The sequence below is a fragment of the Acinonyx jubatus genome, chromosome B3 (assembly GCF_027475565.1).
Source record: "Acinonyx jubatus isolate Ajub_Pintada_27869175 chromosome B3, VMU_Ajub_asm_v1.0, whole genome shotgun sequence".
In the NCBI taxonomy this organism is placed as follows: Eukaryota; Metazoa; Chordata; class Mammalia; order Carnivora; family Felidae; genus Acinonyx; species Acinonyx jubatus.
In genome coordinates, this window is record NC_069386.1 from 107,742,351 (window position 1) to 107,756,854 (window position 14,504).

At 41.2% G+C, this 14,504-nt stretch overlaps 1 protein-coding gene across 3 annotated transcripts in view; it reads right to left on the minus strand.

Annotated features, from left to right (window-relative positions):
- PPP2R5E (protein phosphatase 2 regulatory subunit B'epsilon) overlaps positions 1 to 13,798 on the minus strand; it is a 143,686-nt gene extending 129,888 nt beyond the window's left edge. Inside the window, exons 1-2 of one of the 3 annotated variants that reach the window (XM_027065874.2) lie at positions 13,213 to 13,798; positions 10,813 to 10,976 (exon numbers count right to left, since the gene is read on the minus strand). In XM_027065874.2, the coding sequence (XP_026921675.1) occupies positions 10,813 to 10,969 (157 nt within the window). In that variant the 5' untranslated portion in view covers positions 10,970 to 10,976; positions 13,213 to 13,798. The remainder of the gene's footprint in view (positions 1 to 10,812; positions 10,977 to 13,212) is intronic. The other 2 variants (XM_027065873.2, XM_027065872.2) reach the window with 2 other exon arrangements.
- Between the last annotated feature and the right edge of the window lie 706 nt (positions 13,799 to 14,504).

Genomic DNA, 14,504 nt, shown 5'->3' on the forward strand with positions numbered 1-14,504 from the left:
CTCACGGTCCCTGAGTTGGAACCCCGTGTCGGGCTCCGTGCTGACAGTTCGGAGCCTGGAGCCTGCTTTGGATTCTGTGTTTTCCTCTCTCTCTGCCCCCCCACCACTCATGCTCTGTCTCTCACTTTTTCCCTCACCCTAAAATAAATAAACGTTAAAAAAAATTTTTTTTTAATCTCCCTTCTACAGAAAGGGACTATATGACAAATTCTCTCTCTCTGCTCTAAGTGAGGAACCAAATGCCCATCACCCAAAGCAGTGGCTCCCAGCCTTGGGGGAAACTCCTTTCAGAATCTGATGAAAGATCTAAACCCTTGCCCAGAAAAACGACAATCTGCCCAGAGACACAAAATATAGCTTGGAATTTCAAGAGAGTCAAGGGCCCTCTGAAAGCCACCCATTAGCAGCAAGATAAGAGCCCTCGACAAAGAACGATCTATGATACTTCTTAAACTGGCAAAATTCAGATTTTGTTTCTTTAAGGTGCAAGAAATTCAGAAACCTGGACAAAAACCTCAAGAATGTAAAGAAGATTTTCTCGTTCCACCCTTCACATCTCTCTCTGGCTTAAAACAAAATGCTGCGAGACTCTGAAGCTGAAGTGGTTATCTCTTCAAAGCAAAATCTCAAAACAAAGATGTGCTCAGAGCCAGTGCAGGTGTTGGGGGTATGGGTAAGGGAAAAGGAGGTACCAAAATTAAATACTAAAACATCTATACATCTTATATTTCATTATCATGCTTTTTAAGTTTCTGTACTTGTTTATTTTCTTAATGTATGTTATATATTTGTATAAGAGCACATGTATACATGTATAAACAAATATATATGTTATTTTTACTGATATGAGTAAACAATTACAAAAAAAAGTTTGGAGATCCTGTCCCAGTAGATGACTTCCAAAACAAGTTCATCAGACAAAAATTTTACCTGGTGACTTCCTACAAATGGAATTTCCTCTAGAAATAATTATATTAGCCACTTTATGTTCTTTTTTTTTTTTAATGTTTATTTATTTATTTTGAGAGAGAGAGAGAGATGGGGGAGGGGAGACAGCGGAGAGCTCGTGCAAGCAGGAGAGGGGCAGAGAGAGAGGGAGAGAGAATTCCACGCAGGCTTTGAACTATCAGCACAAAGCCCCATGTGGGACTCAAACCCATGAATCATGAGATCATGACCTGAGCCAAAATCAAGAGTCGGACATTTAACCTACTGAGCCACCCAGGCACCCCACCCCCCTTTAGGTTATTCCTGAAATGAGAAGCCAGTTTGAAACAGATGTTAACCAAATAGTAATGCTGAGAATGTTCCATAAGAAAACTAGCTCTTTTTGTTTTAAAAGTCTGATTCTCACAGTTCTACATGCTCCATATTTTTCTTCCTTAAATGGAAATAATCCATGTAAAATATTAAGAGAATAAAAATCAACTGAAAAACACTAGCAAGCATTTCTCTCTCCTTTTTTTTTTTTTTAATGTTTATTTATTTTTGAAAGAGAGAGACAGAGGGCCAGTCAGGTAGGGAGAGAAAGAGAGAGGGAGACACAGAATCTGAAACAGGCTCCAGGCTCTGAACTGTCAGCACAGAGCCCGACATGGGGCTCAAACTTGTGAGCTGAAGTCGGACGCTTAACCAACTGAGCCACCCAGGCCCCCCCAAGAAGCATTTTTCTATTATACAGTTTTTCTGTATTTTCTGTAGTTATTATACAGTTATATTAACTATAACAGTTAATATTCTTCAACCCCTACCATGTATCCAACACTGAGATAAATGTTTTATCTGCTTTATAGCACTTCATCTGACTCTATGAGGTAGGCTATAATACTCTCCCAATTTTGAAGATAAAAGAAAACACTTAGAAGTCCCCACTTAGGTAATATATATTATATATATATATTAGGAATATATTACTACATATTAGGCAAAAATAACATATTGTCCAAGCAATATGTTCATCATAGGCTTAATTCTACTGTAACATAAAAATAAGATCCCATATTTGTTTTCAGAAAATCTTCAAATACAATGGGCAGACAAGTATTTTTAAGTAGTAGAAAAGGACATCATGGCGTCATTTGCAAACAAACCAAAGAACTACCCTAGCCAGCATTTTAGAACTATCTAGAAACTTCACTGTTCTTTTGTAAGCACTACAACATCTAATATTAAGAGCTAACATTATTACAAAATAAAAGTTTGAACGATGAGGAAATTTAACCATAAAACCCTGCTCTGAAAATCCATTATGATATTCAGATATGTTACTCCCTCTTAAACTATGTAAAGAAAGAAAGGCTGGTGATTTGATTAGCCCATACTTCAGTCCTCAAACATCAGCAGAAAAAAGGCATTCCACTGTATTTAACATTTGCTGTAACACGCAAGTGATGAATCCTCCAAGTAAAAGAAACCAAAGTATGTCATACATTAAAATCCACTCCATCCTCCCTTCACCAGATACTACTTCTGTTCCTAACCTGAAACATGCATAAATATCAAAGTACAAAGCCTCACTCAGGATTTTAAGAGAACACTCGGCAATTTGATCCTTTAAAAATAAAAAGTCTTCATTAAACAAGTCTATGACTTTGTATAAATTAAAAGCTAACACAAAATCTGCATGAGTTGGATTTGCGGGGAAAATAATTTAGTACTTAAGGAAGAAAAAACAAATGCCTATGCTACCATTACTAACAACTGAAATGTCAACTAACAATGTTAATTAATTTGCTAACAAATATTTATCAAAGGCCGGCTATGTACTAGGCACAGATCTAAGCCCTGGAGATAAGAAAAACAAGGTTTCTACACTGAAGATTCTATTCTAATGTGGGAGGAGAAACAGATAACATACAAGTGAACCAACTAACAAAAAATAATTTCAGATTATAAATATAAAACGAGAAACAACAAACTGACAGCAACTTCAAAGAAGATCAGTCTTAAGAGTCAGGAAGGATGATCCCTAAGATGGTTCCATGTGAGATGAAATTTGAAGAATGACACGAAGTCGGGGGAAGAAAGTTCTAGGTACAAAAGGCCGCTTCACCTTATGAGAAGATTCATTTGGCACCTCAATATTTTATGCCTGGGCTGGGTTATATCCTGGAGAGATCCACGTTATGATGACTTCTGTTTATAGCTTATCACGTTTAGTGTTAAGTGCATAAAGCGTATGTTTACATGTACAGCTAACGTAATACTCAGAAGATATTAACAATTCCCAGTCTTTTAGTCTAACTCCAAAGCTCTTACCTATGAGGAAAGAGCAAGAATGGTAGGGCTAAATCTTCCACAATCTGAGGAATGCAGTGAACTATGTTCTAAAACAAAATGCACACTCACAGAAACTTTACATAAAATTTTGGGAGGGTCTTAGAACCTTAAAGCCCCGAGCACCCAGGTGACTCAGTCAATTGAGTGTCCAACTTTGGCTCAGGTCACGATCTCACGGTTCATGAGTTCGAGCCCCGCATTGGGCTCACTGCTATCAGCACAGAGACCCACTTCAGATCCTCTGTCCCCTCTCTCTCTGCCCCTCCCCTGCTTATGCACTCTCTCTCAAAAATAAACATTAAAAAAAGAACCCCAAAGTCCATTCATGATGCACACATCCTATCCCCAACCAGAAATCCACGAACCCAAGGTTAAGAACTACACAGTAATTATCACACTCAAAAAGAATGTGATATGAATGTAACTTGCTATCCTACTTTTTTTTTCAATTTTTTTTAATGTTTATTCATTTTTGAGAGGCAGAGAGAGAGAGAGGGTGGGGGAGGGGCAGAGAGAGAGGGAGACACAGAATCTGAAGCAGGTTCCAGGCTCTGAGCTGTCAGCACAGAGCCTGACGCAGGGCTCAAACTCACGGACGGTGAGATCATGACCTGAGCTGAAGTCGGATGTTTAATCGACTAAGCCAACCAGGCACCTTGCTATCCTACTTTTCGATGATTAATAAATCAGGTATGCTTATTTTTTTTAAGTTTATTTATGAGAGAGACAGAGCATGAGCAGGGGAGGGACAGAGAGGGAGGGAGACACAGAATCTGAAACAGGCTCCAGGCTCTGAGCCGTCAGCACAAATCCCGACACAGGGCTCAAACTCACGAACCACGAGATCATGACCTAAGCTAAAGTCGGATGCTTATCCAATTGAGCCACGCCGGTGCCCCTGCTTACTATTAATATCTTTTGGCCCACGTACAACTCTGTACGGGAATTTTCTCTATGCTATAAACTATCAGGTAAAGAAAAAATATTTCTCCCTAAAGAGTGAATGAAATACCTCCTCACTACAACTGAGTATATCATCTTTCACACATGAAAACAGTGCAACTGACACTCGGTTTTCTGCAAGATCTTATAATTTCTTCCCCAAAAGAAAAACACTGCCACATTGTCTCAAAGGCTGCGAAGCTGGATGTTAACACCTATTAACTTACAGACATGCTTCCACTTTAAAAGGGAAGCTTATGATTATTTCTTTAAACCACACACACACACACACACACACGACAATTTAGTTGTCTAAAAACATGCATCATTAATCTAAGATACAAACTAGATCAATGGTTCTTAACCTTTTTTGATTCAAAAACCCCTTTGAGAATCTGAAAAATATAACAGAATCCTTCCATTTAAACAATGGACATACTCATACAAAATGTGCATATAATTTCAGGCTGCAAAACACATTTCATATTCAATCAAGGGTTTAAGAATGTCTATACCTTCTATAGAAGAATATCATGACTGGTTGCTCCAGGGAAGGGCGAGTGGAAGAACCAAATCAGGAAGAAGATTTTTCACTATACATCCCTGTGTATTTTTTGAGAGTTGAACCATGTAACTGTATTATCTATTCAATAAATGAATACATTAAAAATAAAAGCATTACGCTAAAAAATGTAGCAGCATACCAACGCATTAGGTGAAAATCTCCAATCAAAGGTGTTTAAAATAACCAGTCTACCAAATTCAATACATTGGTAAACTGTTTCTTCCAATTTTTTGGTGGAAAAGGTTCATCACTGCAAAACTATGGTCTTGTTTCATAATTTTCTGAGAAATTTCCAATCCAACTTTTTGCTGAAAAAATATAAAAAGTGAAATAATTCCACACTATTCACATTTTAACTTCTCAAATCCCAGTTAAATAACAATAGTTAGTATTTACTGAATATGGCACTGCCACAGCTCTTGATTATTATCATCACCCCCCTTTGATTGACAAGAAAACCAAGGCCTTCAGGAGTTGACATACTTGCCCCAGACAACACAAGTTGTGAATGAGCTAGGACTCTGGCAGGTGGCAAAGCCCAAGTACTTTCCCCACGGGACACTGCACAGTACAAGGAAGATGGTAAACACTAAAATAAAGGACGCCATTCCTTAAGAAACTAGTCTCATTATAAATACGCTTTAGGGCACTAACCCATTATAAAAATCGAGAACTATTTCTGCCTATTCCTTCTTTACACTACACAAGGCACATATGGATGAAAAAGAATCAGCCTATCCAAAAATTAGAAAAGCACAAAAACTAGTTTTTTTTTAATTTTTTTTTTTTTAATGTTTATTTAGTTTTTTGAGACAAAGAGAGACAGAGCATGAACGGGGGAGGGTCAGAGAGAGAGAGGGAGACACAGAATCTGAAACAGGCTCTAGGCTCTGAGCTGTCGGCACAGAGCCTGACGCGGGGCTCGAACTCACAGACCGTGAGATCATGACCTGAGCCAAAGTCAGACGTTCAACTGACTGAGCCACCCAGGCGCCCCCACAAAAACTAGTTTTAAATTGGGATTTTTAAAGTCCTTAGGGACCCTGGGTGGCTCAGTCAGTTAAGCATCCGACTCTTGATTTGGGCTCAGGTCATGATCTCATGGTTTGTGAGACTGAGTCTCGCATCAGGCTCTGCACAGACAGTACGGAGCCTGTTTGGGATTCTCTCTCTCCCTCACTCTCTGCCCCTCCCCCACTCACACACCCACACAAGCACTCTCTAAGTAAATAAAACAAACTTTTGAATAAAGTCCTCACAGACTGTCACCCTCAAAAATAAAAATGTAAGCTGAATCACAAGCCTAGAGCTTAAAAAAAAAAAAAAAAAAAGATTTTAACTAAAGAAAGAATGTTGTAGAAACACAATGTTACCGATGTAAAAGTTTTAACACCAAGAGGCAGAATTTCTGCTGAAACGTTCAAGTCGTTATAGTTTTTGGAATGTTTAATACTGAAGGTCCAAACTATTAGCAAAACGCCTCAAAAACGTATAACGAATTATGAGACTAGAAATGATGACGTCATTCTCATCATAACCCCATCTTCAAAGAGGCAGTACTGTTCAAAAACATTTCACTCAAATCTAAACTTATGTAATCTTTTAAAGTCAAAAAAGGAAACAGGGCACGGGAGGAGGATGGGGTGGGGAGAGAACAAATCACCCAACCAGATAGTACACTACTGTTGCTACTACTAATTATTATTACTATTATTATTATTGTAAATGTGCGTGTCTATCCCCAACCTGTTTAGTTTAACCATCCTTATTGAGACAGATAACCATCAAAGCTTGCTTTGTGTCATGCCGTGTAGGCACAAGGAAAGTGTCCAAGTCTTTACCTTCTTATCAAGCACAAAGGCACTAAAACCTTCACTGAATTTCCCTTGAGTAAGGGTCCTTCAAGTTCAAAGACTTTAGGACTCTCTGCAGACACTTTCAGAAGTCTGTAAAGAGGGAGAAAATTCAAATGTCTCTATTTCAAAGGTTTATTCTACAATGTCACTACAAACAGCAGAGGAAAAGCCGGGAAACTTATCACGCATATATACAGAGAAACATGCCGGCATTGCTTTCTGTAGAAAATAACATCATTGATATAAATTTGAAAACTCCACCTGTTAGAAAAGAGGCAAAATAGATGAAACTTTCCTTTCGCTTTGTTACAGTTCTGCAAGTGAAGAGACTTTTTTAAAACACTAAGAGTTGGGGCACCTGGGTAGCTCAGTTGGTTAAGCACCTGACTTTGGCTCAGATCATGATCTCCCAGTTCAGGAGTTTGAGCCCCACATCGGGCTTGCGGCTGTCAGCCCGTCAGCACAGAACCCACTTTGGATCCTCTGTCTCTCTCTCTCTGCCCCTCCCCTGCTTGAGCTCTCCCAAAAAATAAATAAATATTACAACGCTAAGAGTTAATGGCAGTATTACTTACAAGTCAGTCAAATACGATGCATATAATAACCATTCTGATAATGCATACATGCAAAACAAGTGATCATTAATGAACGCCTAATGTGTGAGTTCTCAAAAATTACATTTTTAAAGGATGACTAACAAAATTACACAATTTCCATCTTCAAACTCCCCTAAAATTAAAGATCTTGAGGACATGATTTTTACTTTATTCTACAATGCAACCCACAAAATCCAACTGCCATTTATATTATACCACCAAATAAAATTAACTCAAACCTTCCAATGTGGTCAAAGCAATACTACAGAATTAAATCAGTAACTATCCTTTGGTAGGCACACATAATTTACTCTGGTTTCTCCTAAGGAAATGGTAAAAAAAAAAAAAAAAAGAAAAAGAAATTCCTCCTATATTTTCTTTACATTCCATAAATTACTTCCTAAAGTTGGTGAGAAGACAACACACAAATAAAATTCAATCCATTACAAGACAATCAAATGTCATTTAACAAATTTGTAATAAAAATCAGGAGCATTTTATAAAAATCAGGAATATTTCTGAAGTCTGTATCTGACTATACTTCTTTGTTGTTCTATAGATACGGAAATCTAATTTGTGGGATGCTTTCCAGAATATTTCCCCATTACATGATTACTACACAACAATCGCTTTTAGTCCGTCTGGAAGTAAGCTGTGGCTGTATCTAATACTGTATGGTCCTGTTACTCTCCAATTCTCCCACACTGGCAAAATACACAAGTTCACAAAAATTCCATTCTTGGAGAGCAGAGCTCTTGGAAATTTTTCAATATGACCAGACTTCACTTTAAAAATGAGAAAAGGATAGACAAATAGCCAATAAGCACATGAAAAGATGTTCCACATCATTCATTAGCCATAAAGGAAATGCAAATCAAAACCACAATGAAATGCCACTTCACACACATCATGATGGCTATTATCGAAAACAAAAAAAACAACAAAAAATAACATGCTGGTGAGGATACGGAGAAATTGCAACTCTTGTACATTGATGGTAAGAACGTAAAATGGTACAGCTGCTGTGGAAAACAGTCTGGCAATTCCTCCAAAAATTAAATATATGATCCAGCAATTCCACTTCTGGGCATGTACCCAGAGCAAGTGAAAGCATGGGCTCAAGAAAACACTTGTACACCCATGTCCATTGCAGCATTCACAACAACCAGAAGATGGAAATGATCCAAGTGTCCACTGACGGCATATACACACAGTGGAATATTATTCAGCCTTAAAAGGAAGGAAATTCTAACACGTGCTACACCATGGGTGAATCTTGAGGACAGCAGGCTAAGTAAAATAAGCCAGTGACAAAAAGACAAATATTATATGATTCTACTTATATGAGCTACCTAGGGTAGGCAAAGTTACAAAGACAGAAAGTAGAATGGTGGTTACTCGCCAAGGGGCTGAGGGGAGGGGAGAATGGGGAGTTAGTGTTTAATGGATACAGTTTCTTTTTTTTTCTTTTTTAATGTTTTATTTATTTTTGAGACAGAGAGAGAGACAGAGCTTGAACAGGGAAGAGGCAGAGACAGAGGAAGAGGCAGAGACAGAGGAAGACACAGAATCGGAAGCAGGCTCCAGGCTCTGAGCTGTCAGCACAGAGCCCGACGCGGGGCTCGAACTCACGAGCTGTGAGATCACGACCTGAGCTGAAGTCGGACGTTTAACCGACTGAGCCACCCAGGTGCCCCTAAAGGGACACAGCTTCATTTGGGGAAAACAAAAAAGTTCCGGAGAAGGATGGTGGTGATGGATGAACACAACATGAATGTACTGTCACACTTAACGCATACTTAAAAATAGCCACGATGGTCAATGTTTTGTTAGGTGTATTTTACCACAATAAAAGGAATAACAAAATATTAAAATGTGTCAAATTCTTCTCACGCATGCCTCTTCACTACCCACAAAACCAACGAGTGGTCAATTCAGTTCTAATTTAAATATTTACCATAAGCCCCAAGAAATGAGTATAACAATAAAGTTTAAAATTCTTTCTAAACCTAAAAAAGTTTAATCTACTTCCTCAGAAAAAAGTCCATTGCCAGATAAAGATGCTAATTGCTATTATATGTCTAGTTCAGATTAAATAAATTACTAAGGAATCCATGCATCTCTCAACTTTGTATTTCAAGCATGATTAGTTTCACTTCTACAATTTTTCCTTGTTCTTCTAAAATCTCGGAAAGACTTCTCCATTTTAGCAAAACCTTTAGCTAAAATTTTCTCCCCCATCAGACTCATAAGAGCTCATCTTTAAGAACTAGGAGATATATCATCTTTATAGTCGTCAGAATTCATTTAGTCTCTACCAGTTTCAAGTACAAACATGAGAATCTGCGTTACAACTCTCCCCTCCTTAAGAAAAAAGAAGGGGGGGGAGGGGACACCTGGGTGGCTTAGCCAGTTGAGCGTGGAACTCTTGATTTCTCTGCTCAGGTCACGTTCTCACAGTTTCGTAAGTTAGAGTTCCACATAGGAGTCTGTGCTGACAGCACAGCGCCTGCTTGAGATTCTCCCTCTCTCTCTACCCCTCCCCCACTCACTCTCTCTTGTCTCTCTCAAAATAAATAAATAAACTTTAAAAAAAAAAAAAGTTCACATGGGGAAAAACAGAAGCCTGAAATATCCTAGGCTACATTTTGAGGACCTTTTCTAATCGATCTCCAGTTTTTCTTTATAATACCTTCTAATTTCACAAACTTGTTACAGAAGTAAATGTTCATTAATGAACTAGCACACCAGGTTTTCTGACTTCCTCTGAGCCACGAAGTACACTATGTTGTTCGTGCTCCCTCTCTCCTCACTCTCAAGTGTTCAGCAAACAGAAATCAACCTTCAGAGGTAGATTCTGATAGTTTCCATGCTATAAATGCTGTGTTCTGATGCTCTTCAAACACGCCTGTTCATAAACATCAATGGAAATTAAAAGGAACAAAAAAAAAGTATCCACATACCCAAACAAAAATTGAAAAGTCTATTCAGGAAAAGCAGTTTCATATTAAAATATGAATTCATTCCAAAGGAAAGAGAAAAGTAGTATTGAACAAGTTATGATCATCATGTTTCCTATTTGTACTATCTGAAAACAAGAATGCATGTAAGCAATTACTGACCATTTTTTTCTTGATTTTTAAAACCGAATTCTTTCAAACATTTTCTATACGTAAGTTAATGGTACCATCTCCTCTACTAGGTCTACTTGTTGTGACTAAAACTGTACAATATGTAGCTGTTATCACATATGATGTATATATCTAAATGTCAACAGAAGAAAAAATGAAAAACACAGACCTAGGCCTCTTCGGGTTTCTCTGGCATTCAGTTTTTCTATTTATCAGTGTGAAAGATCCTCTTGATAATAAGTTTCTTTTCATGTGTCCACAGCTATTTATATTAAGTTGAGCCCTTTAAAAAGGCTGTAACTTCAACGTGTCTGAAATCTCCCATCCCTTCAATGTGCAACACATAACTTTAACAAATATGAAATACCACGAAAAGAAAATTATATATATGGATACAAAAAGATCAACTGGAAAGGAATCCATCACCTGGCCACGAGCCTTACCTTTTAGCAGCGGCAGAGGTGTTAACTCAATAGGCTTGCCTTGAGACCTAAACTGTGAGGAACTTTGCGACCTCTTCTGTCTGGCTTTTCTGACGGACTTCCGAGAAAATCCGTCTACTTTATCCACTGATGGAGGAGTAGTTGGTGCTGAGGACATATCCCTACTGAAGAGAAAGAGGCATCATAAACATATCCCCAGGGTGGAAGCATACGTGTGAATTATACAAATTCTAAAACCCCCATATACAATATTCATGAAAACGGGATTATGTGATGAAGAAAGCAAATAAAATCAATCAAGAAAAGTCGTACGTTCAACGGGGGACATGAAATTTTGGAAAAAACAGAAGTAACAGAAGTACCACATAAGCAATATTATAGTTCTAATGTGCTGTGCTGCTGCCACTCTGATAATGAGCATTAAAGATGCTCATTTATACCTGAAGAACTCTTCTCAGCCATCTATTCATCTTCTGACTGCAAAGCTCTTCTCATCTTGAGATTCCTGAAGTAATTTTAGAGCTACTCTGCCACTGGAAAACTTCCATCAATACATTTTCACAAGATATTTAATATTATGAATGGGTTCTGGAGTTAAAACTCTTAATGTACTTCAAGAGTCTACACCAATGTATCACAGCAAAGTGAAATTTACAACTACTGAAACTATCTAGGCATGACTTTTAATGCAATGTGCTGTGTTAGCTATGATAAACTAAACCACACCACAAATAAGGACAGGTTAGATTACTGTAAACAGAACACATAAAGGGCATAATTAAAAGCATTTCAAAGAAGTCTTCTTTTTGAATGAAGCCATCTTAAGTTAATAAAGCTTAATACACAAAATTATGATGAAGTCGTGCATCAAAGTTGAAATGAAAACATAAATTCACACCCTACTTACACAACCAAGTTGAGTTCCCTTTAAGTTCATCATCAAATACTAGTTTTCGTTCCATCAAACTGAGAGAACTGAACAGTTCTTTGAGATTTTAAACCTCTCAAATTATTAAAATGAAGGCTATTTCCTAAAAGTCACAAGCCGTAAGCTCAATTTCATATTCCAATTTAAACAGATGCCATCATTTCCGTGGCACTGAGGCTCCATTCAAGATTAATGGCAGACTTGAATAAAAGTAATGCATATGGGGGAAATACTGAAATGTAATTACTCACCTGTCATTCCAATACATAAGACAAGTGTTTTTTAACCTCTAAATAAAAGAGTAAGGGAGTTTCTTCCTGAACATGTAAGAATAAAAAGTTATCTGGATTATATGGATTCCGACAAGGTAAAAATAACAAAAACATAAACAGAAAACAAAACCACAGGATCTTGAGGTTTGGAATTTTTGAAGTCGTTAGGTTGTCTTTCTTAAAAAAGTTTTTAGAAATCTATCTAATTTAACCGTAAAAAACATGTGACAGATTCAAAATGGAATTGCAAGCTATGAATGACTATAGAAGTAAGATTACTTAAAATTTCTCACAATGACTACATCAGCAAGAAGCTCCACATCACATTTGTATGTTGTAAATTTAGGGGCAGCTTTTCCAATCTGGTATGTGAATTATTTAAATTTCACTTAACCCTAACAATGCAAGATTTCAGTAAATCCTGTTCCTCCATCACTCTTTTTGTCTCGTTTTTATTCCTCACCTCCCATCTCTAAAGATGATTTATTGCTAGTATTTTTTTTTTTTTTTTTTTTTATCATCTGCCCCTTCTGCCCGCGGCCCAGAATAAACGTCAAGGATCTCAACCCTAAAGCTCTGCAGAACTGAACTTGCAGTAGCGGTGGGTCCGTGCAAAGCCCGGGGAAACAGGTTTTGCCCTGGACCAGGATGTCTGAAGCTTTATCGTCATCTAAGCAGCGGGCACGGGGCATTTCCAGGGATCAGGATAATCCAAGCCGTTGGGGGGGGGGGGGGGCGGTGTGGAAGGGGGTACCAGGGTGGAGGAGAAAGACAGGGAATGGGTTTCCTTGTGGGGATGCTAAATTACTCTTTGCTCCCATCCCACCCCACCCCACCCCACCCCACCCGCCCAAGCCCTGGAGAAGATAAGCTGTTACTGAATCCTCCACACTACATCAATCCCCCCCCCCCGTGTTTCCCCGCCCCCCGTCAGTGGATAAAGGGGGACAAGAATATGCCTCCAATGCCGGAAGGTGAGGGGAAAAGGAGGGAGGAGGGTAGAGTGAATGGGAAGCATCATCACAAGCATTTGCAGGTAAATCGGACAAGTGGGACGGGCGCTTCCTCTCCCGCACCCCACCCCACCGCACCCCTCGCCTGCCCCGGCCAGGCCTTCCAGAGACCGGTGTCCTGCAGGTTCCTCAGGACAGGGAAGAGGAAAGGAAGCGGCGAGCCGAGGTGCTGGAGGGACGAAGTTACCTTGAAGCTTCTGGGGAAGAATCCGAAGATGATCTGTGGTTTCGAGGGGCGGGAGACCTGCGAGAGGGCCGCAGCGGGGGCGGGTGGCGGGACCGGGACGTGCGGGGGGAGGTCCGGACAGCGGCAGGGAGCCCGGGGCGACGGCTGTCCGGCGCGGCGTCCCTCCGGTTCCGCGGCGGCGGCGCCTCTAGGCCTCACGGCCGGACCTGAACCTCAGCGCTCCGGCGGCGGCGGCGGCGGCCTCAAGAACCTCCCCCGCGGGCCCGTCCCATCAAATCGGCACCGACCCCGTAGCGGCTCAGCCGGTGGCTCCTCGCTCACATTCCCGGCGGGCGGCGCCTCTGCTCGTTGCCCCGGACCCGGCGGCGACGGCGACGACGTGGGGAGGGGGGGAAGGGAGGGAGGAAGACTGGATCCGCAGCGGCAGCAGGAGAAGGAAGGAGAAGGTGGAGGAGCCGCTGGAGCTGGAGCCGCCGCTGCCAGAGCCGCCCTTTGGTACCCGCGGTGGGTCCCCGTCAATGCCCCTTTCTCTCTCCTATTGTCAATATCACCGGGCGGCTGAGTCCATGGCACACGCGCAACCGAACCTTCTGGCCAACAGCGCCCGCCTCCGGCGCCCACTCACTGGAGGCTTCAAACGGGAAGCGAGTCCTCATTGGCCTGCCTCCGCCTTCACTCCCAGGCCAGCAGGTTCGACTGAGAGCAGATCTGGGATTGGCGGCGGGGGGGGCGGAGAATCCGGAGGGTGGGAAGAGAGGAGGCCGAGGATTGGGCTGAGGCGAGAAGGACCCGGATGCAGCCGCGAGCTCCGGCCGCGCCGCTGCGGCTTCCGCTAGGCGGTTGAGTAGGCTGAAGTAGGGGGGTACGAGAGACGCTAGGCCTGTGCGGAGCTCCTGAAAGCCGGGAGGTGTGCGACTGATAGATCAATGGGTTGGCGGGGGGGGGGGGGGGGGGGGGGGTTCCACGCAATGCGGCTTCTCTGGGCGGCGGTCGACTTCAAGCAGAGGAGTCCAAGGGCAAGGGTCGGCTAAGGGTGGGGGAACCCGGGGCCTGGAATCCGCGCCCTTCAGCGCCTAGGGTGGTCCTTCTGGGCTGGGGTGGAGGACCCCCACTTAGGACGGGAACCAGCGCTGAAATAAGCGGAGAAGAAAATAAGATCTCCTGCCCGCTCCTGTGCGCCACTGTTGGTGTAAATGGGCCCCTTGCAGCCCTCTGTGAAACCCCCAGCAGTCGCTCTCGGCTGAACCTTGTGGAACCTGGCACCGAAATCTGAACCTCTGGGCCTGGGCCAA